The 27,782-nt window shown below is 47.3% G+C and overlaps 1 protein-coding gene across 17 annotated transcripts in view; it reads left to right on the plus strand.

Annotated features, from left to right (window-relative positions):
- Positions 1–27,782, plus strand: part of PTPRS (protein tyrosine phosphatase receptor type S) — a 247,104-nt gene that overhangs the window by 140,692 nt on the left and 78,630 nt on the right. For all 17 annotated transcript variants that reach the window (XM_030540232.1, XM_030540234.1, XM_030540233.1 and 14 more), the window contains exon 5: positions 15,950–16,138. In XM_030540232.1, coding sequence (XP_030396092.1) covers positions 15,950–16,138 — 189 coding nt within the window. The remainder of the gene's footprint in view (positions 1–15,949; positions 16,139–27,782) is intronic.

Consider the following 27,782-nt stretch of genomic DNA (forward strand, 5'->3'; position numbering starts at 1 on the left):
GTAGCAGGTTCAAAACAAACAAAAAGAAGTATTTTCTTTTCACACCACGCACAGTCAACCTGTGGAACTCCTTGCCAGAGGATGCTGTGAAGGCCAGGACTATAACAGGGTTCAAAAAAGAACTAGATAAGTTCCTGGAGGATAGGTCCATTGGTGGCTATTAGCCAGGATGGGTAGGGATGGTGTCCCTAGCCTCTGTTTGTTTGCCAGAAACTGGGAATGGGCGACAAGGGGTGGATCACTTGATGATTGGGAGATTGGTCCTGCTTTGAGCAGGGGGTTGGACTAGATGACCTCCTGAGGTCCCTTCCAACTCTGATATTCTATAATTCTATTATTATCTGTTCTGTTCATTCCCTCTGGGGCACTTGGCATTGGCCACTGTCAGAAGACAGGATACTGGGCTAGATGGACCTTTGGTCTGACCCAGTCTGGCCATTCTTATGTTCTTATGAGCAGTGGGGCTGAGGCACAAATGCCCACCTTTTGCCTGCTCCCTGAGCATCGCTGATTCTGGTCAGCAGCCCTAGGAGTGTACCTCACCTGCCCGGGGCATTATATTAAGGGCAGCTTGTTGGGAGTGGCTCTGTTTGCAGCTGGGTGGGAGAAGCTCATCACTTCCTGACTATGTTCCCCAGCACCCGTGGCAGCGTTTCTCCTCAGTTGCCTCCCCGTGGTGGGAGCATGGTGCAGGAGCTGTGCCCAGCTATCTCAGCGTAGACGGGGCTGTGTTGGGACATCCTCGCTCTTGCCTGCTCCTTTCCTCCCTCAGATGTTTCAGGTGGCCTTTCTGTCTCGGCCCTGTTCTCTTCTGCCCCATGGAAACTCCCTTCTCAGGACGTTTATGGACAGCTCAGGAAGGCTCCATCTTTCTCCTCTGAAATCTAATCCCTGTCATCCAGGGACCCAGGAGAGCACCTGTCATTTGATGTAGTGGGCTGAGCTCCGGCGGGACAGGTTCCGCTCCAGCTCTCTTTCCTTGTCCAGGTCCCTCCCTCCCTCTTTTGGGTAACTCCCTTCCCTGTTCTCCCTTGGGCCCCTTCTTGCCTTTGCCTACGCCAGTGGGTCTCAACTGTGGGGGCCATGAGCAGGTTTCAGGGGGGGTCATACATAGAAAAAACAGTTGTGGCAGAACAGGTGGGCCATGGAGTTTCTATAGTATGTTGGGGGGAAGGAGGTGTCTCAGAAAGTAAAAGGTTGAGAATCTCTGGCTTATGCCACATTCTCCCTCAAGACGCCATCTGCCTTTCATTCTCTTGTACCAGTCCCCACTGTAAGGGATATGTCTATGGACTCTTGTTACGTTTCATCTGTTTGAAACATTCTCTGTGAGCACAGTGTGTGTGTTGGGGACTGCCGGGGGGAGATGCAGGGCCTGCTGTCGTTATTCTCCTGCTTTTGATACCTCCAGATGTTTCCTGCCTACTGGGTGGTTATTTATTAGTCCCAGAAATCTAAAACCGCTACAGCACGGAACACAGCCAACCTGGTAACGGGAATGAACCCACTTTTAGGGAGGAGAGGTATGGGATTCTTGGTTCAGACAAGAATGTCTTGTAAATCACCCTGATGGGAAGGCCCTATAGAGAATGGTGTGTACACTAGCTGGGAGGGCGTTCCCAGCAGGTGTTGCTGTAGGGAAGGAGTGGGAGCACTGCCTGGGTGGGGAGCTCCCAAGAGGAAATGCTGTAGGAATGTGTTGGATGTCTGGGTACTTCCGGTAGGAGCACTGGTTGAGCAGCTGTTTCTGCATCTTTAGTGATAAGTTGAGGAGTTCCCAGCCAGTCTCAGGCAGAGCATGACATACGAGCTCCCAGCCCATCAGTCTGTAGGAATCTCTGTCAGCTGCAAAGGATTCCTTCCGGTAACTTTTAAAGTCCTTTTGCTGAATGACCCATGAGCAAGTTCCTAATTCATAGATGCCTAAGCTAAAAGGGACCATTGTGATCATCTAGTCCAGCGGTTCTCAAACTTTTTGGATCATGCCCCCCTTCTTTGTGGCTGTGGTAATTTACACTCTTACCCCTCCCACCACACACACGTACATATACCGATGGATGCAGTGGTGGTGCGTCACTTGAATCCGTTTCAACTCTTGTTTTTTCACTTGAGGTTTGTTTGTTTTTTTCCTGTTGCACGAATGAGCCAACAATCCATTGTGATGAGAGTGAAAGCAAAGCTGCGACTGTGGTCCGTGCTTACAATTAAACGTGCACAATGTGTTGTAGCAAACGGATTCACGTTCAGATGGCAATGACTTTGCATAATGCTAGGCAAGCTTTGCAGAAATCCGTCAAAATGCCCAGTGCCATCTAGAGACAAATGCAGAACTCCATGTGGGGATCTGATATGTCTGGAGGAATCAGCTTGGCTAGTTATTCATTGCTGTGAGTAAAACATGCATGGTCAGAGCAAGGGAGGGCATGCCCCCCCTTGCAATCAACCGGGGCGCAGAACTCTGGGGCTGGGGCAGGAGATAGCTCGTCCGGCCCCGGGACCACAGACAGAGAGCCAGCTCTTCTGGTCGCCGGGGGAGAGCAAGCTCCTCCAGCGACAGGAGGCACACATACAAAGTGCCCCTCCAAAAGCGGCCAAATTTGTATTGTTGTGCACGTCGCTGTGCACAGTAAGGTGGTTTTTTTTTCCTCCTAAAGTTTCTCACGCCCTCCTGTATGCTCCCCTCCCCCCAAATAAATTCCACACACCCCACTTTGAGAACCTCTCATGTAGTCTGACCTCCTGTATAATAACACAGGCTGGAGAACTGCCCCTGCATAATTCCTAGAACAGATCTTTTAGAAAAACATCCGATCTTGATGTAAAAATTGCCAGTGAGGGAAAATCCACTAAGACCCTTGGTAAATTGTTCCAAATGTTAATGACCTTCACTGTTAAGTGTGTGTCTTATTTCCTGTCTGAATTTGGCTAGCTTCAACTTCCTGCTTTTGGATTGTTTTATACCTTTCTCTGCTTCACTGCAGAGCCCATTAGCAAATATTTGATACTTATAGATTAATCAAGTCATCCGTGAATCTTCTCTTTGTTAAACTACATAGACTGAGCTCCTTGAATCTATCACTGTAAGGCAGGTTTTCTAATCCTTTCATCATTTTCTTGGCTCTTCTGTGAACCCTCTCCAATTTATCAACCTCCTTCTCGAATTATGGATGCCAGAACTGGACACAGTATTCCAGCAGTGGCTGTACCAGTGGCAAATACAAAGGTAAAATAATCTCTCCAATCATACTTGAGCTTCTCCATTTATGCATTACCTCTTTTGGCCACAGTGTCACACTGGGAGCTCATATTCAGCTGATTATCCGCCACCCCCCGCAAATCTTTTGAAGAATCACTGTTTCCCAGGATAGAGTCCCCTATCCTGAAAGTGTGGCCGACGTTCGTTGTTCCTAGCTGTAGACAGTTACATTTACCCATATTAAAACACACATCATTTGCTTGCATCTAGTTTACCAAACAATCCAAATTGCTCTATATCAGTGATCTGTCCTTTTCGTTATTTGCCACTCCCCCAGTTTTGTGTCATGTGCAAACACTATCAGGGATGATTTTGTTTCCTTCCAGGTCATTTATAATCATGCGAAATAGCGTAGGGCCAAGAAGCAATCCCTCTGAGACCTGACTAGAAACACACTGCTCAGTGATGATTCCTTGTTTACAATTGCATTTTGAGACCCATTCGTTAGCCAGCTTTTAATCCATTTAATGTATGCCCTGTTAATTGTATATTGTTCTAGTTTTTTAATCAAAGTGTCGTGTGCTGCCAAGTCAAATGCCTTACAGAAGTCTAAGTATGTTATATCAACACTATCATCTTTATCAATCAAATTTGTAATCTCATTAAAAAAATCAGTTTAGTTTGACAGGCTCTATTTTCCATAAAACCATGTTGATTGACATTAATTACATTACCATCTTTTAATTCTTTATTAATTTAGTCCCAAATCAGCTACTCCATTATCTTGCCTGGGATCAGTGTCAAACTGAGAGGCCTATAATTACTCAGATCACCCCCTTTCCCTTGTTAAATATTGACACGTAGTTCCAAGACTTATTGAAAAGCAACCTTAACAGTCCAGTGAGCTCCTCAGCCAACTCTTTTAAAGCTCTTGGATGCAAGTTATTTTTAAAATGTCTAATTTTAGTAGCTGCTGTTTAACATCCTCCAGAGATACAAGTGGAATGGAAAGAGTGTTCTCACCATCAAATGATGACTACATAATTTTTCCCAAATACAGAACAATCTAGTAATGGACCAATGCTATTGTTAGGATTCTTTTTACTCCTAATGTACTTTAAAAACTTATTATTGTCCTTAACTCTGCTGACCATAAATTTCTCCTTGTGTCCCTTTGCTTCCCTTATCAATTTTCTACAGTTCCTAACATCTGATTTATATTACTTGCTATCAACTTCCCCATCCTTCCATTTGTTATGGGGTGTTGTTGTTTTTTTAATTTGTAGCTGCCTTCACTTCCCCTCTAAGCCTCTTAAGTTTTTTAACCAGTATAGCCTTCTTCCTCAATTATGACTTTTGGGGCATCTAGTAAAGTGTTCTTAAACAATTCTGAATTACCATGCACAATGTTCTGATTAAATTCTTCTTCCAAGCTGATTCAACTCATAATCATTTTCAGCTTTTATTGTTTTCAGCTATTGTTGTTCTGGACTCTTTTTTGATTGCATATTATAAATGTAATCAAGTCATGATTACCTAAGCTGCCATTAATGTTTAGGTCTGTGGTCAGACCCTCTTTATCTATCAAGACAAGGTCTAATATAGAATTCCCTTGTGTTGCAGCATGAGACTTCCAGCATATGTCACTCAAATTAAAGTCCCCCAAGATCACACAGCTTTTTTCCTGCGATTTACAGTTAGGTGTGTAAGGAGCCAGTCATCCTGTTCTCTAGTGTGACTTGGTGAGCTGAATTTATGCACAGGTCCCTGGTTTACTGTGATGAACAAAGACCTAACACAAAGCTCACGTAGCAAAGCACCTCCACCTGTGATAGAGAGCACCCTCCTGCTGTCCAGCTGGTGGCCGCCTGTTGTTAAATGCCAGCTGTCTTTGAAATAGACAGATCCATGGCTCAATCACAACTGGCCTCCTTCGTGCAGGTGTCTCCGTGCTGCTCACCCAACATCCTTTGTGCAGTTGTGTCCGTGCTGCTCGCCTGACGCCATTCATACCATCCTGTTTGTCTCTGTCACCCGCCCAGCACCCTTCATGCAGATGTCTCCGAGTCTCCATGTCACTCCTACATTTCTTCACAGAGTGGCACTTAACCTCCCATCAGTGACATGTGGCAGGTTGTCCCTCCCTGTAGAATCTGTGGCATCACGACTTAGGAAGGCTGCTCTCTGACAAGACCGAGCCTGTCTCTGGGTGCCACAGAGCGGTCTGGAGCTGTGTTCAGTAGGCTGCCACTCATTTCTGGGGAGCTGTGATGATTCCTGAGGAAGGTACCTTTGTAATAGTTCCTGAGGAAGAGGTTTCCACGACTCGAGCTTAAGAGGAAGCAGCAGAGAGAGCATTTGTCCTGCAGTCCTGGTACTAGCAAAGCCTCTGGATTGCCCCAGCAATAGGAGCGTGCTGTTTCCGACAGGGGAGCTGCATCATTCAGGTAATGAGCTGCACTTGGCAGCGAGGCTCCTCGCATGCACCCGTGTGACAGCGGCTCCTCAGGTACCGGCATCAGATAAGTGTCAGTCAGCGAGACCGACGACAAAACGGGAGTTTGCCTCTCCTGTCTGCCTGACTCATTCCGTGTGTAGCCAGGCCCAGCAGAGCCCCATTACTACCGGAACCTTTCCAGCATACCTGCGGGGTGCTGCTCTCAGCAAGCTCTAGCTGTCTGCGCCCACCGGACCTTGTTAGGTGCCTGTATTAGCTGGCTGGTGTGAGGGTAGCTTGGATCCTCACTTAATGAAATCTGAGTGGGAATGCTGGAAGCCTGGGAGGCAGACAGAGCTGCAGGTTGTTTATAGATTTCTCTCCCCTCCCCACCGCCCTCCTCTCTCCTCAGTTGAAGTTATTCTTCTCCTGACCTTTCCTTGGCTTTCAGACAGCAGAGATTGACTTCTCTTTACCCTGAGCCAGACCCGTTTGTAAGTGTTGGGAGAGTTAAAAGGACAAAGCATGAATCCATTAACCTCTACAATCACAGAGAGACTCTGAAAGATAGCATGCTGGCATCTATTTCTCCTTTCCTCCGCCTCCCTCTCCTTTCACCCCTTCTTCCCTCCCCACCTCACCTGTCCTCTCCTCCTCTTCCCTTGTTGTGTCCCTCATTCCTGTCTTTCTCACCCACAGAACATACGTGGTCTGTCACTTGCAGAAGCTGCTACTCTAGTGCGCCGTTGAGTGTGGGAACACGGGGCCTGGCTTTGACGGGCCATGCGGGAATGGGGTAGCAGTCATTCTGCAGCGTGCCGGCTCCATTGTCATAGCCTTGCTCACATACACGTGTGTGCACGTTCATGTCATGTTACAGGGTTACCGTAGCACCTGTGCAGGCAGTCAGAGGAACAGAAAGAGAGGGCACTCTCCTCATTGGTGCTTCAGGGGTCAGAGGTAGCCCCCTTTGCCTATACACTTGGGAATCAGCTGCCCCAGGATCAGACCCCTGAAGCTCCTCATGTCTTGAAAGCTGTGCCCAGCAGATAAGAGGTGGTGTCCCTTTGGTCAAAAGCAGGAAGCAAAGACACATCAGGAGCAGAAGAACTCAACAGGGGCAGACCCTATAGCGGGTACCATTCAACTTCCAGGAGTGTCTTTCTGACTCGAGCCAGGCTGGCTGGTTTCTCTTTCCTGCTCCATTTCCCAAGGGATCAGAGCCTTGGGAGAACTCAAGATAAGACCCTTGCGGTCCCTCTAACCCTATGATTCTATGATTCTCAAGAGTGGCTGCTTTTCCCCACGTGGCCGGAGTTTGTGCCTGCAAAGCTGATCCTGCAGGGTGTGGAGAAAGCAAGAGAAATGGGGGAGGTTATGGAAGTGTTTTTCAGTTGACGACTGCAGCTGCTGACATTCTTCATGGAAGCCTATAGAAAAGGGAAGGTGGTTGGTTGGCATAAGCACCCCACTTCCAGCCTGTGGAGTTTCTCTAGGCTCCACATACACGGGAGGATTCCCCCCTTTCCCCCCTCCACCCCCCCCGCATAAGCAGATTGTATTTTTCCATCCCCTTCTTCAGACAGCACAGGAGGAGTAACCAGGGACAGATATTTGCTACAGCAGGCTGGGCAAATGCACAGCACATTCAGACGGCCTCATGCCATCAAGTTCAGCAGCAGCTTGGGGTGGGTGGCTGCTCTGTACCTGATGCAACTGTCTGTCTAACTGCCCTTCACCATCAGGAGGCAGCAGGCTTGGTGGCTATGTTGAGGACAGACTGTGAAATTGAGGGGGAGAGAGAGAAAGACGCTGATGTTGGGAGGAGCAGAAGAGGTTCAATGAAGAGGGGGTGCAGGGAGAGGGGTAGCTGAGGAAGTTAATTAGGAAGGAACAAGGAAAAGCATTGGGGAAGGATCTGGGGTTAGCTTTGAGACAGGGCTTAAATTTAGCTGGAGCTGTCCAGAGCAGAGGTCTGGTAAATATTTTCGAACCCACGAGGCAGAAGCCCTGGAGCTCTGGGAAATACTCTGAGAATTTGAACCACAGAGAGGAAGGAGCTGGGTCGAGAGAGAGAGAGAGGGAGGCTGGTTAAAAGGGAAGGAAGTAGCTGGACAGAGATGTTAGCTCTCCAGCAAGGATGCTGTGGGCAGAGAGCCATGTATGCATACACACAAAGAAATTGGAACTGATGGCCAGAGAGCAGGATCAAGAGGAAGGCAATTCTCTGTCGAGTGGCTGTGTCCTCTCCCAGACATACATGGGCCTGGTATGCATGACTTCTTAAAGCTGGAATTGGACTGTACTTTTCACAGCCATTCATTCCAGCATCCACGCTGGCAGTCTGCTCAAGGATTTTCTTTATGCTTCTACAGGATGGAGGGGAATTGGCTGGGTAGTGTAAACCCAGACTCCTAGGAATCAAGGGATTAAATCCCAACAGGATCAATTTCATCCTTCGCCCTGCAGCAGTTGATACATTGAGTTCCATGCAGTTCACCCTTTTGTGTGTAGCTTTTAGGTGCAACTTGAAAAAAACAAAACAACAAAAAAAACCTTCCATTCCCTCCATATGGATCTTGTAAAAGTAGATGTTTGACCCTGTACGTGTCCGAGGATAAAATTCCCCTGCCCCTACAACTTGTACAACACTGTGTACTGGCTACAACCATGGCTGTACTTTGGAAAACTTTGAGATGAACATGGTGTGATGGGCCAAGGCCAGATGGCTACAGTAAAGTACTGAGAAACAGGTTTGTTAGCCCCAGGCTAAACAAATCCCTAGTACCCTGGTAACCAAATGGCAGTTGCTCCAGGTTAATCAAGGCACCTGGGGCCAATTAAGATCTTTCTAGGAGGCAGTAGAGATAGCTACTTTAATTAGAACACCTGCAGCCAATCAAGGCAGGCTAATCAGGAGACCTGGGTTTAAAAAGGAGCTCACTCCAGTCAGGCAGAGAGGAGCCAGAGGAGAAGGAGCGTATGTGAGGAGCTGGGAGCAAGAAGGCAAGGAGCTGAGAGTGAGAGAGTGTACTGCTGGAGGATTGAGGAGGACAAGCGTTGTCAGACACCAGGAGGAAGGTCCTGTGGTGAGGATAAAGAAGGTGTTTGGAGGAGGCCACGGGGAAGTAGCCCAGGGAGTTGTAGCTGTCATGCAGCTGGTACAGGAGGCACTATAGACAGCTGCAATCCACAGGGACCTGGGCTGGAACCCGGAGTAGAGGGCGGGCCTGGGTTCCCCCCAAACCTCCCAACTCCTGGTCAGACACAGGGGGAGCTGACCCAGACTGTGGGTTCCACAAGAGGGGAAGATCACTGAGGTGAACAAATCCGCCAATAAGCGCAGGACCACTAAGGTAGAGGAGGAACTTTGTCACAATGGCTATATAAATCTGAGCTTTCTTATTACTATTAGGGAAGCCTGTGAGAACCTGCTATAAGCAAGGTTGCAAAACTCTCTCCATTGCAACACCTTGTTTTTTGCAGGTATTTGTAATTGTCCTAAACAGTTGCCTTCTGTGCTGAAGTTTTCTACACGTGATCCCTACCCAAAGGTAATGCCCAGTGTGGGTGTGTGGAAGGCTCAAGCAAAATCCCGTCTGCCTTTTTTTTGAGATCAACAAAGCAGTGACTGGTGAAGCTGGGAGTGGAAATTTGGGTGAGACCCAATTTATGGTGGATGGGCAATGACCAGAGATTGGACATCGTAGCAAATCTCTGAGAGGCAGGATTTTATAGGGGTAACTGGGTGCAGAGAAGGGATTTGAGTGCATGGAGCCTGGGTGCTGGACTGGCCAATGAGGAGGAGTGATCTCCATAGTCCTATTGGCAGGCATGATTACGCCAGGGCAGTAGAAGCAGATTGGCACCTACACAGGGCCCAGCTCTCGCCAAATTTGTCCAGGGCTGGGAGAAGTTTGCAGCTCTGGGCAGAGGCAGCGACGGGCAAGGCAGGCTGCTTCTCTGTTCCCTGCCACCCATGGCGTTCCACAGATAGGCTGAGAGCCTACTCTTTAGCTTAGGGGTTCCTGATCCACAACCTGATAGAAGTTGACGTCTGCATTCACACAGGCTCAGATTTGGGTGAGCCGTGGCCCACTCATGTCTATGCCCATGCAGTGAAAATAAATAAATACTACTTTCAGTTTTGAATGCACAGTTGAAAGTGTTGAGTCCGAAGGGGGCACACTTAAAAAGAATGAAGTTTGCATTTTTTGTTTTTAAATTGCTTCACTAACTTTAAAGCTCTCACCAGATTTTCTTCAAAATTAACTTGTTTGGTAGATCTTGAATTGACCTACAAATTAAGCCAAGTCAGAAGAAAATTAGTTCATAGATTCAAACATTCCAAGGCTAGAGGGGGACCACTGTGGTCATTTAGCCTGACCTCTGGTATAACATAGGCCATAGAACTTCCCTGAAATAATTCCTGTTTGGATGTTTTTGTAAAAGATATGCTTTATTTCAATCTTGATTCTAAAAATGATGCGTAGGTATAGAAAGACATGCTTAGCCTGCAGTGCTGCAATAGCAGATTCAAGCCATCAGACTTGTGCCCTTTGTCTACAAGCATGCAAGTTTCTAATAGCGTTGCTAGGCACCAGTTGGCTTTTGCTGGCTGGTCTTGTCCATTATAAAATGGTGTGGTCTCCTGTTTTTTTTTCTGTCTCTTAAAAAACCCAAAAACCTAGGAAACGAATACAACATAATGAAGTGTTATGGTTCTGTAGCTAAACTGTTAGTCAGAATATATGAAATTGAAGGTTGGACACACAACTGTGCCTTAAGATAGTCTTCAATTATATAATTACAGGGACCCTCCCATCCTGCAGAATCCTAGAGCCTATGCTCCAGCCCGAACCCAGAAGTCTACACAGCAGTGAAACAGCCCCACATCCCGAGCCTCGCAAGCTCAAGTTGGCTAGCACGGGCCAGACGCGAGTGTCTAGTTGTTGTCTAGGCAAACGCAGTGTCACAGCTAAATACAAGAGTGGAACAGATAAGGAGATAACACATGTTGCAAGAGACCATTCAAGCTGAAGTGGGCAAGTAACATCTCTACAGTTGTGAGACAAAGGAGGGTTAGTGTGTTACAGATTATAGTAATGAGCCATAAATCTAGTGTCTTATTAAATCCATTATTTTTGGTGTCTAGCAGAGTTATGAATTTAAAACTCATCTTCTGAAGGAGTTGGGCAGGTTTTCTCTGAGGAGGAGGACTGAGGGATCATTCTGTGAAAGTGTTGGTCTGCGGGGGACAGGGGTTTTTTACCTTTTTATCATTTTTCTGTGTGCGCTTATTTTAGAGCACAGTGATTGTCTCGTTTCACCCACATGATAGTTATTGGGACATCTAGTGCACTGGATGAAGTACAAAGAGAAATCGTATTGGATCAGCGTATCAAAGGCATATCATGCACCCATACGCAAGAGCTCGTTCTGGGTTCTCATGGCCTTATGAGCAAGGTACAGGAATGGGACTCAGCAGACTTGGGTTCTTCTCTTCCTGGCTTTGCTGTCGACTTTTGGTGTGATTTTTGGACAAGTCGCTTCTGCTCTCTGCCCCTGCTTCTGCAATGGTGATAATCCTGGGGGGGGGGAGGTGTTGATGTGAGGCTTAGTTTATTAACGTGTCCAACTCTGACATCTGGATGTCTGTAGAGGAAGGCAACGGGTACTCTCACTTATGCATTTCCTGGCATCCAGGTGCTTGACTATGCATCCTTCATGTTGCTTCAGCATAACATTTAATACATAGCACATGCATCTTTTAAATGATTAAACAACCGTGCCAACCCTGGGGAAAAGAGCAGCAGCAACCCCCGCTTTATCTCTCTTCCTCATCCTCATTTCCAGTACAGTTAATTATCTCAGCACAGAGCTGCCACCTTCCAGAGCGACAAGGAGACGGCGTCGGCGAGTGCTTTTGCTTTCTAGTCGGTGACCTCGGTGTTATTTGTATGATTGTGTGCGTGTGAGCGCATGCGCCCCAGACGGTTTGATGTATTTTTTCCCCCAGCGCAGAGCCTGTGCGCTGGTAGGATTTATTATAAATGAATACTGAAGCACTCTCTCCTATCCCCTGCACTTTCTCACGCTACTTTGTTCAGTGGCCTTGAGGTAATTCACCAGCTTTTCCCCAGGGGAGGCCTTTAAAACCATTAAATCCAAGAGCAGGTATGAACAAGGTGCTTGGGAGACTCTAATAATGTAGCAAGCGCAACACCTGGAAATGTTTCCCTACAAAGCCAATGTGAGTCAGCTGCAGACATCTGCCCAGAGGTGTCCTCCAGGTTTCTTCATCTCGCATCATGAGGCTTCTGTTCTTGGAGATGCCTGGACTACTTTTAGAAATAGAACTCGCAGTCCAAGCCAGGCAGTTTGTAGCAGGTGTGGTTTGGTGTCTGGCAACTGGGAAGAGGGGTATGTTCATGTCTTTTTGGGGATTGAGCTGATTGCATTATTGTAGGGAATCCAATTGTTAAGGGATGAAGAACAGTCTCTCTTTCCTGGAAGGAAGGAAATCCGAGCACTTGAATCAGTGGAAAATGCTGTGTTTGGAGATGCTTCCTCTGCTGATCTGATCCTCAAATCTGATCACGACTCTAGCCGCGGTTGTTTAATTAAACTCAGAGGAATTCTGCACAATGTGCTGCAAGATTAACATTTTTGTTTAATTAGAAACACTCAGTAATAATAGTTGTACCAGGCCTTCCCCAACGCATGCACACACTTACACTCACACGCGCACCCTGCCAGTCAAGAGGGCTATTCTCTCTGCGGATTAACTGGTTTGTGAAATTAACAGATTCGGGTTTGAGCCTGGTGGAGTAGCATCACCAGGAAACTGAATGCATGCAGTAATCAATAATGATGTCATCTTCAGCCAATCAGACATTGGCTACTTTAACAGCATGCAACGGCCTGCTTAAAAAGGGGAAGGGAAAGCATTAAAAGCCTGGCTGAAGTGGGCATAGGCAAAGCAGTTCCCAGGCTGAATCTTTGTCCTGAGCTCACTCTTGGATGGGCCTGTGTAGTGCAGCAGATATGAGCTGCAGGAATGCATGCTGCTCAGAGACCGCTGCGATACCCAGCCACAGCTCGGCCTCCTGGTGTAGCTCAGTCCCTTAATTTGGTTTCTATATTCCAATACAGAAAGCAAATTAAGACCTTCCCTTGACTTTCTTTTGAGACGCTGTTTGGGGCTTCAGTCCTGCATGTTGTCAAGTGTCTCTCAGCTGGAAGTGGAGGGCTCCCAACAGCGTGCAGGATTAGGGCCGGTAATCCATGGCATGTCCCAGCTGCTTTTATTATTATTAATCTTTTATTTGGGTAGCACCCAAAATCCCTCCCCCTGCTTGGGGGACCCCTTGTGTTAGGTGCCGCACAAAGATGTAGCGAGAGACAGTCCCTGCCTGCTTGTGGAGTGGAAACAAAATAATACTGAGCCACTCAAAAAGCCCCGTCACCTAAGTATCCTAAAACACGCCACGCACACAAAATCACAAAACAATCTTCAGAGGGACCAGAGGAGGATTATTAATACCCCCATTTTACCAGATTGGGGGAGGGCCAGAAATGGGGCACAGAAAAGGGACTTATCCAAGGTCACAAAACCAATCTACAGCAGAGCCAGGGACAGAACCCGGCAGCCAATCTCACAGACCTCTAACCAGACTCCGCTATACATTTAAACGGTGAGAGAAGTTCTTCTTTATTCTGCCCCGTGGATGAATTTGATGCAATAAATGTGGGCTCGTGTATTAAACCGTGGCAAGCTGTAATTGCAGTGCCGTCCCTTAGGCCTTGTCTGCACGCAATGCTTGTCTGCCATAATGGTATCCGTTAGGAATGTGATTTTTTTTTTTCTGAAATAGTTATAATCAGTACAGCTCCTAGTGTGGATGCAGTTGTATTGGTATAAAGGTGCCTAGTACACCAACATAACTTATTCCCCTTCCTGTATGGGAATGATAAAGCAGCTTTATACTGATAGATCAGCGCGCACATTAGGGGATCTGTACTGCTTTAGCTACACTGCTAAGAAGTGGTACAGTTTTTGTGTGTAAACAAGCCCTTCGCTTGTACATTTATCTGACTTCTGGTTAGTGCTTCGCCCTCTTGACAGGTCAGTAGCTGTGAATGGACACCGCAGGCCCCTTTCACTCCCTGGCATGCTCAGAGCAGGGAGGCTGCCTTTGAAAATTCAGACAGTTGCTGCAGTATCCGAGCATTGTTAAGAACTGCCTTTCTTAGGGCTTGCGTAGTGCTCCGTTGCTTCCAAGCACTGTACAAACCTTGACTCCGTACCCCAGCGATGTCCCCAGTTTTACAGATGCGGGAACTGAGGAACAGCAAAATGCAGTAACTCACCTAAAACACAGTTAACAGAGCCAGCATTAGGACCTGGGAGTTGTGGCTGCCTCTCATTTAAAAGAGAGGGGGGTTGGGGAAGAAGCAGCAAGCCTAGGCTTCCAGTTCCTCTCTTTTCTCCCATTGTCCCTTGGGTTCAGCCGTATGTGTGGTACACAGCTTGGCCTGTGACCTGGGAACACAGCTGGGTGCGAGAAGGATGCAACCTCACCATTGCTTTGGAAATTGTCTGCGATGTTTCACAACCCTGGGCATTGTAGGCTGGGTTTTTGAAAAGCATTCCACATCGACCTATCTCTGCTGCCACTGCCAATGAAAACACCCATTGTCTTCAGCGTGAGCAGATTTAGACCAACACTGAGGGCACTGGAAAAATCCCGTCCTTCAATTTTTGTGCTGTATCTCGCCCACCTCCCTGGACTTGAACCCAAGGATCCTTGGGCTCCTAATGCATCGACACTGGCATTAAAGGAGACTCTCTGTAAGCTGTCCCCATGTTGCTTATATCCTCTTTGCAGGCTGCCAGGCACGAGGGATGTGTCATCACTAGGAAAAACGATGTGTCCTTAATGCGTGTTAGTCAACACGTGGTACCTAACGCAAAGCAAAATCCTAGGGAATGTAAGGCAGTCTGTAGTTTTTAATTAGAGCTGGGTGATAACATTTAGCCAAAACATTTGATGTTTCAGCTAAAACAAAATTATTATTCTTTTTGGCCAAATTTTCTCTCTTTCAACAAAATTTTGTTGGGGAAAAAGATCTTCAAAAAACATTTTTTAAAATGTCTGAGGCCCGCTTTTGACATTTTCCGAACGGAAAGTTTCAATACATTTGTTTTGAAATGACATTTTGTTTTGAAATTTACTTATATATGTTAAAAATGGTTAAAATTGAAACAGAATGTTTTGATTGACCTAAATGAAATTATTTTTTCCAGAATTTCATTTTATGGAAAATTTCAAAATTTTGATTTTTTTTGGTTCCAATTTGAGATTTTTGATTCCCCCCCCCCCGCCCCCAAATTTCCACGTTTTTTGCAGGATGGAAAATCCATTTTCCAAGTCACTCTAGGCTTTAGCATGAGTTAGCATAGTAAAGACTATGGGACAGCCTGTCCCATGTTTGTTTTTATGAGTAGCTAACTCGAATTAAGACTACGCCTTTTTCCCTGAGAAAGACAAGCTCTAGAGGAGTACTCTAGACTAGGGACTGGCTTGCTGCATTCCTAAACTATGTCAGGGAAATCTCAGGGACAGGCAAGGAGGCTGCCGTGGTCTGGCACCGGTCCATGGACCGGTCATTGAGAAACCCTGGCCTAGAGGACAAGAGGGTAACCATGAGCTGTTTTGTAGCTGTTGGTGTGTGTCTCTCTTGTCCTAGAATCTCAACAGTTGAAATTAATAACCTTAAAAAGGCTCTGTCTGAAAGAGTTTTGCTTCCTGTTGTTACCAAGTGTCCCCTGAGAACTACAGCTGAAAGATTTTTCCCCTCCTTTCTCGGCTAGTTTCCACTGTCCATTTGACATGACTTCACACATAGTCGCTTTCACTCTTGTGCAGTTCGCCGATTTCCAAGGATCTCTGGGCAGTGAGGGAAAGAAGAACTTTAAAAAAAAACAAACCCCAAAACCACAGGAAAATGTGACCTGTTCAGATTGTGATGTCTTTGACTCAGAAATAGTCTTTCCATTTGTGCAGTCCCTGCACAACAAGGCCTCGGTTGCTGTTTGGAGCCGCTTGGCTGTAATACAAATAATTGTAAAGCCACAACAATTGGGATGGGGCCATATTGGAAAATATTTTGAACTCGCTCTTTGAAATGGATTGGGTTTCTTGCCGACAGTCTCTCTTTATTGTACTCTGTTGAATTAAGCCTCCCCGCTACCACCTCGATCTTGAAAGGGCACTAAACTAAGCCGCTTCTCCTTTGCTCTCCTCCCACAGAAGACCAGCTGCCTTCTGGCTTCCCAAACATTGACATGGGACCCCAGCTGAAGGTGGTTGAGCGCACACGGACGGCCACCATGCTGTGTGCAGCCAGCGGGAACCCAGACCCGGAGATCACATGGTTCAAAGATTTCCTTCCCGTTGACCCCAGCGCCAGCAATGGGAGGATAAAGCAGCTGAGATCAGGTAAGGTCTCCTTGCGAGCCCAGTAGGGAGTGAACCCTGGAACTGATCCGAAAGAGAGTGCTCGAGCAGAGCTTTCTGGGCGAAATGGTGACTGGTGAGAGCCAACCCCGTTCGCCTGTAGATTAAAACATAATAAGTTCTACAGAAGACCTGGTAAAATGGCTCTGAGCTCCCCCAAGGTGGTTGGGTTGGTGGTGGTTTCCTTCATTTTCTTCATGATCTTCTGCATCCATCCCCCCAAGTTGATTGACAGGAAACCAAACTCCACTGAGAACCTGGTTCCCTTTCCAGGGAATCTGGTAATTTGGCAACACTCGTGGAATGGTGCTCTGCCTAACCAGGGGGACCTATAGGAGTGGAGGGAGACTTGGGTAACGGGTGGGGAGAGGTGGGTCATGCTCAGACGATGAGCTGTATAAATGAAGGAAGGAGGGTGACAGCACCAATCATGGAGCTTTCAGCCCTATCCACATCGGGATCAGGACCACAGCCACGACAGCTGTGTATTGTCACAGCTGTGTATTGTCACAGCTGTGTATTGTCACAGCTGGGACGGTCCCATCCATGGTGTGGACGGCGGCTTCCGCAGTCCGTGGCAGAACCAGGCCTCTCATAGGATCCCTTTGGTATCTAATCCTTTTGGGTCTATCGCCTTCCCGAAGCCATCGCCAGAGAGCAGTTCTGAGCATTCTCAAGTCAACCTTAGGTAGTGGGCGGCAATGAAGTGGTACTCCATGAACAGATATACCCCAGCTCTGTGGCTGTTGTCAGTTCTGTCTTCCCCCATCTGTTCGTCTGTCTGTCCTTTGCTGGTTTTGTGAATGTTAGTGTGGCATCTTTCATTGTTCACGTTTCAGGAGCAGTTTGTGTGTATGCATGTGCGTGTCAGTAAAATAACATGCGTGTCTGTGTATGTGGTTTTATTTCTGAAAGCTACAGATAAAGCACTGTCAAATTGTCCTGTTTAAAAATATCCATCCTTTCTCTCTCGCACAAAGTCACCTTTGGGAGCTTCACCTCTCAATGGAAACTAAAACAAAAGCAACCATTTAGATCAGGGGTCGGCAATCTTTCAGAAGTGGTGTTCCAAGTCTTCATTTATTCACTCTAATTTAAGGTTTTGCGTGCCGGTAATACATTTTAACATTTTTAGAAGGTCTCTTTCTATATGTCTATATTATATAACTAAACTATTGTATGTAAAGTAAACAAGGTTTTCAAAATGTTTAAGAAGTGTCATTTAAAATTAAATTAAAATGCTAATCTTACGCCGCCAGCCTGTTCAGCTCGCTGCTGGCCTGGGGTTCTGTTCACCTAGGCCAGCAGCAGGCTGAGCAGGGACTGCGGCTGGGACCCCAGACCTGGGTGGGGGGGTTTCAGGGGTCAGGGCAGAGGGCTGGGTGTGGGGGGGTGCATGGCAGAAGGCTGAGTGTGTGAGGGGGTCAGGGCAGAGGGATGGGGCTGTGGGGGTGCAGGGCAGAAGGCTGCGCGTGTGTTGGGGTGGGAGGGGTTCAGGGCAGAGGGCTGGGGAGTGCAGGGCAGAGGGCTGGGTTTGGGGGGGGTTCAAGGGTCAGAGCAGAGGGCTGAGGGGCATGGGGGCTGCAGGGCAGAATGCTGAGTGTGTGTGGGGGTCAGCGCTGGGGGCGTGGGGGGTCAGGGCAGAGGGCTGGGGCACTCGGCTCGTAGGGGGCTGGAAGGCTGGAAGGGATATGCCCTGTTCCACCCCTTTCCTCAAGGCTCTGCCCCTATCTCTCTCTGGGCTTGTCTACATCAGAAAGTTGCAGCGCTGGTGAGGGGGTTACAGCGCTGCAACTTAGGAGGTGTACACATCTGCAGGGCACCACCAGCGCTGCAACTCCCTGTTTGCAGCGCTGGCCGTACTCCCATTTTGTCTCGGGTGTAGAGGATCCAGCGCTGGTGATCCAGCGCTGGTAATCAAGTATAGACACTTACCAGCGCTTTTCTTGACCTCCGTGGAATAAGCAGGTATCCCAGCATACCTGAGGAAGCCTCTGGTAAATCAAACTGGTCTCCTTCCCCAGCTTGCTCTCGCGTTCCCCGAACCCCGAGCAAGCAGGTCTCCTTCCCTGAGGTTTGCTGGGTGGTTCCGGGAACGCGAGAGCAAACCGCGGCGAAGCTGGTCTCCTTCCCCGGTTTGCTCTCGCGTTCCCCGAACAAGCAGGTCTCCTTCCCTACGGTTTGCAGGGTGGTTCGGGGAACGCGAGAGCAAACCGCGGCGAAGCTGGTCTCCTTCCCCAGCTTGCTCTCTCGTTCCCCGAACCCCCGAGCAAGCAGGTCTCCTTCCCTGCGGTTTGCAGGGTGGTTCGGGGAACGCGAGAGCAAACCGCGGCGAAGCTGGTCTCCTTTCCCGGTTTGCTCTCGCGTTCCCCGAACCCCCGAGCAAGCAGGTCTCCTTCCCTGCAGTTTGCAGGGTGGTTCGGGGAACGCGAGAGCAAACCGCGGCGAAGCTGGTCTCCTTTCCCGGTTTGCTCTCGCGTTCCCCGAACCCCCCTTGAAGCCGCCCAACAGCACTGCAGTGTGGCCACATCTAACACCACTTGCAGCGCTGGTTGCTGTAAGTGTGGCCACTCTGCAGCGCTGGCCCTATACAGCTGTACTAATACAGCTGTAACAACCAGCGCTGCAAAATTTTAGATGTAGACATGGCCTCTGTCCCCTCCAGGGAACTGCCAGCACGCTGTTGCTCTTCCCCCCCTCTCCCTCGCTAGGGCCATCAGCTGATCTGTGCAGGGAAGGAGAGCGGGCGGGGCAGGAAAGCACCAGGCTGGGGGAAGAAGCGGGGGAGAGGGAAGCTTGGCTGCCACAGGACCAAGCTTCTGCCTCCTGCCCCCGCAGGGGAGAGTGGTGGGCGGGGGTGCTGAATGGGGCTGGGGACCGGGACCGCGGCAGGCTGCTGCATGCTGCTCAAAATCGGCTCATGTGCCAAATCGCGGGTTGCCGACCCCTGGTTTAGATTTTTGACCACAATTCAGACTTGCCTCTTTAAGCCAGTCTGGAGAGTACACAGCTATCTGATTGGGCTTAGCTAGACTAAGCCTCACTTTAGTTGCCCTGAGGAGCATAACCCTTGTTCAGCTACGAGATGGAGCATTTTTAAGAGCTTTTCCTGGCACAGGAACAGGGGAGGGAAGGAGGAAGAGGCTTTAGCGTGGGAACTGGGGTTGCTTTGTGGGAGCATCTTCTGAGGCTCAGCCATTTTGCAAGTCAGTCAAGGGGTAACAGCCAGTTATTGCTATCCAGGCCGCCCCTGGCTCTGAAATCTTCAGGTCTGATTCTTGTAATGCAAGATCTGAATGTCGGAGAACATGACAAACTCATTGCTCTTTTGTCCTGTTTGGCATAGGGTGAGTTCAAAGAATTTTGGTACTGGAGGGCCAGCCTTGACTGGTTAAAGGTTAATTTCCTTGTGTACCTCCGCATTCTAATTATATACTGTTTCCTCCCCATCAGATATTTTGCATTCCTATTGTCCAGAAAAATTAATTTCCTAATTGCTTTGATTTCTAGAACTTTATAACAGCAAAGGTTCGGCACAAGAGAACACTGTCTCCTAAATGTAAGGCCTATATTTCAGATTTTTTTAAAAAAGGGGGTGGAGATTTGTAAAATTTAATGCATATAATTTGAAAAGAATACCGAAGCAATTTAGGATCTTAAATCCCCTCCAGGAGACTTTAGGCTTCCAAGTCACTGAGGCATTTCTAAAAATTTTCCCTGAGATGAATGGAAGCATTTTGGGGGCAGTTATATATTTAGGCTGAAATTTTCAAAAGTGCCTGTGTATTTTAGAATCATCGGGTTTTGGGTGCCCAACTTGAGATATCTTAGAGAGGCCAGATCTTCTGACCTCTGAAAATCAGGCCCCATTAAGATGACATAAGCTGGACACTCATAAACTAAAGCACCCAAAATCACAAGGCACTTTTGAAAACACAGTCCATCTTTGTTTATTATTTCAGTGACAAGGATTGTTTTACTTGTACATTCTGTTGCATCACTGGAAACTCAGATACAACTTTATTGGGCTGGTCCATAAGACCCACACATTAATTTCACCGTGGCCCCCATTCAGCACAGTTCTTATGCACGTACTTGAGCACTTGCTGAATCAGGATGGATTCTTGATTTAAGAGCCTTCAAACACAAATGAAACTGATCTCCCTTAGTTTCATTACATACATGCTGGGTGAAATGCAAATAAAGTTAACCAGTGTAAATACTGAAAGATAAATTAGAATGTTAAAATGCTTTGTGTCCATAACAGGCGGTATTACTAACACGTTTTCAGATTATTTTTAATACAATTATGATCGTGACAATATCCCTTAATATTTCCTAGCTGGGCTCGATTTGGTATTTCATTTAGAGCCACCTACTAAATTCATTTTTAGACTATCATCCCAATAAATCATTTAGCTTTTGTACAGGATGTTTGTTTCTCTGGATAAATCTGCTTTTTAGGGACCTGGGTGGAACTGACATCGTTTATAGCTGTTTAGAAAGTCAGTCATCTTGAAGCAGTAAACTCACAAAACACTGAAAGGGACCTATTGTCCTTTTTACAGACCTGTCACTTATTTTGCCATTTCAGGGGGAAGTGTGTTCTATTGGTTAGAGCAGGAGATTGACCACCAGGACTCTGAGGTTCTATTCCTGCTTTGATTGCCTTTGTGGCCTGATTTTCAGGGAAGCTGAAGTCACTGGAAGCTTCATATGCTCAGCACCTCTGGGGAAACAAGACCACTGATTTCTGTCTCTCCATTCACCCATTTGCCAAATGGGGTATGATGTTGCCGGGCTTTTTTAATTATTGTTTCCGAAGAGCTTGTCTGTTCTCCGATGACAAGTCCTATAGAAATGCAGCATAATATATTCCTCTTATAAAGGTGGAAATAAGGACGCCAGGCAGACCTGGCAGGCATCATGCATCTTGCAGGGCCCATGCATTCCTGCACAATTGATAGAATGTCATTCATTTACTCAGTGCCTTGTAGCCTAGGGGAAGGTGCATTGAACTATAAGACGGGAGTCCATGAATTCTAATCAGAGCTCTTTCACTGACTGTTCTTAATATTTCTGTGCACTTCACAAGCCCTTATTAAGCAAGGCTGTATATCTACCTTATAGGAGGCAGCTATCATTCCTCAATTTTACAGATAGGATAACTGAGAGGTAGGATAAGATCACTGCAGTCAAGAATCCAGGGCTCTATTATGACAGACCCAAATCTCATTCACTTTGCCACACTACCTTTCAGAAGAAATAGGCCAAAATATGCTCTTGTGTAACCCACTCTAACACAGGGTGGAACTTTGTTCCTATCTAGTGGCTAGACAACAGAGAAGTTTGAACCTGCTACTGCCCGGTGCTAATGTAGAAAGCTCAAATAGTGGAGCTTATGCTTTTCATTCTAGAGATCCCAAGTTTAAACCCAGGAGATAAACCAAACTAAGGCTTCTTTATCCTTGGCTGTGCTGTCTCTAACTCTAACCACTAGACCATACTTTACTCCCGGAAACAGGAGTCCTGGACTCCTGTTCTCCAGCATTCTAAATGCTCGTACATAAATAGTTGTCTCCCACTTGGCTGGCTGCTCCTTGCAGAGAAAGGTATGCCTTCCTCCTCCGGTAGCTGAAGTAAAGGAGGGTTGTGTTGTAGATCTGATGGTTATGGGGGTCAAAGCTGGCTGGTGACCCATGTGGAGTGCAATCAATGTTAGCATAAGGATGGTGGAATAATTGTCTAAATTATTTTACATTGCAGGACATTGTATGGGGATGTGAATTTAGATGTTACATTAGTAAATTTCTTTCCCCTTAGGGTTGTACATAGCGTGCTTGTATTTTGGTTAACAGGGGCTGTGACTTTAAGAGCTGGATGTGGCTGACTGCATGTGTTAGGGTGACCAGATAGCAAGTGTGAAAAATCGGGATGGGGGGGGGGGTAGTAGGAGCCCATATTCAAAAAAAAAAAAAAGCCCTAAATATCATGACTGTCCCTATAAAATCAGGACATCTGGCCACCCTAGTGTGTGTGTTTGTGAGGAATCTAATGTGTGGGAGATGTTGCCTGAGTGTGGAGCAGGGTAGAGAAACCTTGCCTATGTGAGCTCCACAAACATCCAAACTCAGTTGGATACATTTATCTTTCCAGAAAGCAAATCTCGCTCTTGAGGGTGTAGCACTCGATCATATTGGGATGCGGGATGCCTCAGGATATTGCTACGGTGCTGCAGAGCCTTTTGCTTGAAGGCATCAATAGGAAGCCTGCTCAGCTCAATAGGGATTAAAAGTCATTGCCCGCTAATGGATATGTGGTGGCCCCTGTACAAGATGACTTTAATGGGTTCCATTACAGATCCCACATCACAGGCTAACCACCACTGTTGCCACCGCTTGGCAGGCTCTCACCAGAAAGGCCAAGAATCTCATGGGCCATGGAGACTCAAGTGCCTGTTACCTGTAGAAGAGCTCTCCCCAGATTGGGACTGAGATGTGCTGGCAGGGCAGTGTGTATGGGAACCTTCCCATGCTGCTGCTCTGTATAGGAACAGATACAGTAGGAGAGAATGCACCCTGTTGAGTTAGACTGAGTTTATGGCTGTATGCAACTAGTTGCAACCATGAAAATTAGCTCATTACTTGTTTTGCATAAAATATCACACATGGAGCTGCCCAAAATTGGCAGTTCTGTCTGTACCTGATTCTCTTTTATGCTAAAGCCTTTACATTTCTCTAGCCGTGCAGAGTGGCTTTACAGTGGGCATATATTCCATTTACACTCATTTTGAGGTCCTGTTATACTGCTGGAGCAGGGCAGCGGGGCTTCAGTGTTACTAAGGATCAGGAAATCTGAATTTAGGGACATTATCCATAGACACCCTTTTTCCATCTAGGATCTGTTCCTCCCTAACACTTTCCAGGTTACTGGAAATAATTTAACTCTGACAGACATTGGGCCAACTAACCCTGAGGGTTCCTGAAGGAATTAAAAGCTGGGATTTTTCAAAGGAGCATGAAGAAGACATCCAAATTTGGGTACCCAGCTCCCTGAGGCTTTTTTGAAAATCTCAGCCCAAGGATTGTCTAATTGTTACATGAACAAAAAATGTTCCTTCTGTATGTTGTTGAGAGAGAAATTTACACTTCAGGACTACACAATGGAATTGGGTCAAGCCAATGTCTAGTGCCTGCCTGTGTTACATAGAGGGGAAAACAAGAGATACTCTGCAGCCAACTTCTTAAACCTTATGAGCACTGAACCCTTTTGTATCTTGTGTGTCGTCTTCTGCTTTTGAAATAACTGTCTATAACAAACTTTTATTTTTCTTTTCCTTTCTGTTTTTCATTATTTTTAACATTCAGAGACCTTTGGTAAGTTTTGTTCAATTTAAAAAAAGAAAACAGAAACAAACCTGCTAATGTCCAGATTTGTAACCCTTGTCCTTTCAACTAATTCCTTCTTAACAGCTTTTTTGAGAGGCATGCTGTGCATTTCTTGTACTAACTCCTTCAGTAGGGATATTCTGCCCTCTTAATGAACTTCCGCAGGGGTATTGCAGGCTACAAAAATAACCATCACCATCATAATTAAAATATATCTATATGAGGAAATATAACTAAACACAAACTTCCTAACATTGGATAGATTTTTTTTGTAACTTAGCAACAGTTGTCCTGGAATTCCCCAATTAGACCGTAGCTTTTACCCTGGAACTGTGGTAATTGTGTTCACACCTGCAGGAGGTCTTGGAGTTTCACATCTAATGGGGTTATTGGCATTGTCTAAGTGAGAACTTACGGGGGATGTCAGGCACTGAATTTTAAAATGGAAGCCATCTATTGAAGGTTATGGGGGGAGTGATTAGACAGAAATGTCCCTTCTAGATTGTTCCTGTTCCCTGAGGTACCAGAACACTGATGGGAATCTGCCAACAACACTCACGTCACATTTTCCTCCCTGTGCCAAGTCCCAGCTTGTTCTCAGACAGGATCAGGCATAAAAATTGCAGCTGGTCCTTCATGCTAACTTGTTTGTTGAGGGTTTAGAAAACTGCTCACCACCCCCAGGAGATAGCAAGGCACACGCTCACACGTGGCCTGGTAAGCCGTGGTGGTACATTTCCTGTGGTCGCCATGGCGATGGTCCGCCGCGTCTCCCATTTTCAGGGCTCAGTTTCGCCCCATAGCTGGTTGTTTAGAAAAGATGGAGGGGGTGTCAGAACAGGCCCCATGTGCCCATGACAGGGGGATGAGGCTTGGATGGTAACTTGAGAATGGAACCCGGCTTGGAGCGCAGCATCTTTTGTCTTGTGTTGCTGAACTCCAGCGAGCATCCTGACCTCCTGGGCTGATGCAGGCTTCAAGAGTTGCCCTGAGAGGCTGGGGAAGACACCGTGGGAATCAGTTGCCCATGCCAACTTGAGCCCTGGCTGCCCCACTATTCCAGAGGCTCACCCGCTGCTTGCATGGCCTCGAGCACCTAGGGGACTCTCCAGATTTTACACTGTCCTAGATGAACTGGGAAATTCCCCACCTTACTGATTTGGGCTAAATTGGGGGGCACCTTTATCTATCTTGAGCCTGATTTTTCAGAAGCGCTGAGCACCCACAACCCCAGTTGTAATCGGTGGAACCTGCATGGGCCTATCGCCTTTGAAAAACAGGCTCGAGGTGGGCTTCATCCAAAATCAGAGGCCACTTCTGAAAATTTGAGCTTATACGTTTAGCTGCCCCTGCTGTGCTGGTGCTCTGTGCAACCGCCTGCCCTGCCCTGCCCTGCCCAGCAGAACCAGCCCTGCACTCGTACGCTCATCAAGGGACTCTCAGACTGCTGTGTAAATAGGATTGACAACCCTCCAGGGTTGTCCTGGAGTCTCTAGGAATTAAAGGTGAATCTTTAATGAAAGATTACGTCATGTGATGAAACCTCCAGGAATACGTCCAACCAAAATTGGCAGCCCTGTGTGTTAATGAGCTGTGGACCAGAGATGCTGTCCCCAAGCAATCTCAGGGGGATGCATTGGCCCACCGGAAAATAGATTTGTTTTTTGCAGTCCCCCTCCAATGCTATCCAGCTGCCACTAAATTGAATATGAAGCTAGTTAGATGTGAAACTCCAACAGTGAAAATCTACCATCTGTGTCCCAGAAACCATTCAGACGATTGCTTCCTCTTCCCCCCCCAGTCACTTCCATTTTGGTCCAGCTTTCATCTTCTGCCTTCAAGGCGTGGGTCTCACCAGAAATCTCCTTTTGCCATTCCCAGATCGGTTTCCCATGCACCTGGCTAAAATTGGGAAGCCAAGAACAGCCTCACTTTGGGAGTGGCCTGCTCCCCGCAAGCACTGGAGCTGCTGTCACCTGTTCCCAGAGGCTCCAGCGGGAGTGAATGGTTAACGACAAGCCATAAACTGTGATAATTCAGGAAGGTGATGGGTCCTGCCTTCTGTCCATACGTGGCCATGATTTCCAGTGCATTTCCTCACAGAGCGTGCCTCCACTGAACGCTGCTGTGTCCAGGGCAATCAGATTCACTGTAACAGCCAATCCCTAGCAGGGGGGTGATGCGGGGTTGTTCTTGTCTCTGCCACCCCCATCCTTTAGTCTTGTTCCACATTTGCATCACAGATGGTAGATTTTTTCACTCTGATTTTGAGACACAAGGGTGTATTAGAGGCTGTTTTTATTTCCACTGAATCTCTCTATAACCCTCTGCTGCTTTCTCTGTCTCTCGCTCTCTTTAAAACCTGCCCGCCTGCTCCTATGTGGAGATAGTCCCAGTAAACACTCCTCCCACCTCTTTCTTTCTCACCCGCGCTCTCTGATCTTTGTCCTGACAGCTAATCAACCTGCTTTATTAACCATAGCTAGTTCCTAACCCTAACTAGAGGCTAACATTTCTCCAGCAAACTGTCTAACCTTTTAACTAGAAGTTGAGTCTAACTAGAATCTAATAGCCTAACAATGTAACACTTCTTTCCCTTAACCCCTTTGGAAATAATTCAAATAAAGGTTAACTGTAACCAGTGATACATATTTCTTTTTACCTTCTATCCTGAAAATGGTGCACTGACGTGCAAAGAAAGGAGGATGGGCAGGGCTGAAGGATAAGGAGGAAAGGATGACCTTACGGTTAAGGCAAAGGATTGCCAGCAGATGTCCTGCTTTCTGCTCTTGCCTTTGCTTCAAGTTTCCCTCTGTGACCTTGGCCAAGTCTCGTCACCCTCGGTGCCTCTATTTCCCCATTGTAAAATGGGGATAAAATATTCTCTACCTCCCGGGGTGGGGTGGGGGGGGAGTGAGAGGCTGATATTTGTCAAGCACTGTGAGATCCTTGGATGGAAGGTGGTGTTGAATGTCAGTATTTTTACCACCGAGCAGCTGTTATGCTTCTATATGTTAGGGAGAGTTTGGACTGGGGACTTGCCAAGTCTGCCCTGTTTTCAGGATTGGGGTAAAAACATTTCTTGAATGAGTTGTGCAGCAAATCTGAATGCCTGTGGGGAAAAGGACCCTTCGTGTTTTCAAAGGAAGGTGGTTTCCAGGCTCGTGTGACAGGAAATCAGAGGCAGGGGCAGTGATGTCATGAAACAAAAGGGTTGTCGCATCGCTTGCCAGCCATGATGTCATTCCCTCTTGCCCGCGAGATGTCACGTGCGTGGGCAGAAAGCTCATGATGGGCACTGCCAGTGGAGGCAGCTGGAGGGGGGTTGGCTGAAGGAAGCCCTGGAGTATGGGAGATGGCCAACCACAACAAGGCTCTTCCTCCTCTCCCAGAATTCAGGGATTCCCGAGATTTAATTAATCCCCTCTGCAGTTTAATAGGGTGGCTTCCAGAGCAGCTGCACCAGGCAATCCTCTTTGCATGTTTCCCAGGTACAAAAACAGCCGCATGCCCTTGTATCTCACCTGCAGCTCTTTCCTAATGCGTGGCTGCATCCAGTAATGTTCTGCAGAGCCAGTCGCTCTCAGGATAACTAGGGACCACAGGCCCCAGGGCGTTATACGAAACCCTGTGCCCCAAATGCGTCACTAGCATGGGTGTGGAATTGGGAACCAGGAACTCTTGGGATCTAGCCTCAGCTTTGTCATGTGACGTTGGGCAAGGTTCTGGGTCTCCATTTCCCTGTCTAGGGGAACAGGTTAATAATGCTGATCACATTCCCCATGGGCTGGGAAGGTAGAAGCAGATTTGCCCAGTGCTAAGCTAATACTAGCTTACGTGGACTGAGGGTGCAGAGACTCCCTTTCCTTTGTGACCGATGGAGGGAGTGTTGATTTGGCCAGCTTCCTCTTCTTCAAGTTTAGTGTCATGATTAAGCATCCCGGAGTGCGCTGCCTGGAGTCCTTTCCCCAACCCCCTCCAGTCTGTCTGTGTCAGTAAGATGAAACCAGGTAGTGTAGGAGTTTTCCTGCCAGGAATGATCTTCCTTGAGCTGGGTCCTTTTCCCACCGGCAGTCCAAGCGTTTTTGGTTTTTTCACTCCTTTCACTTCTTTCCTTTGCTTCCCTTGCAGAAGGTACTCCAATCCGAGGTAAGAGACCCCACTCACTCACTCACTCACCCACCCACCTGCTCCTCACCAAACAATTTCTCTCCAACTCAGTTCATGTTTCATGTGAT

The sequence above is a fragment of the Gopherus evgoodei genome, chromosome 22 (genome assembly GCF_007399415.2).
Source record: "Gopherus evgoodei ecotype Sinaloan lineage chromosome 22, rGopEvg1_v1.p, whole genome shotgun sequence".
Taxonomy (NCBI): Eukaryota; Metazoa; Chordata; order Testudines; family Testudinidae; genus Gopherus; species Gopherus evgoodei.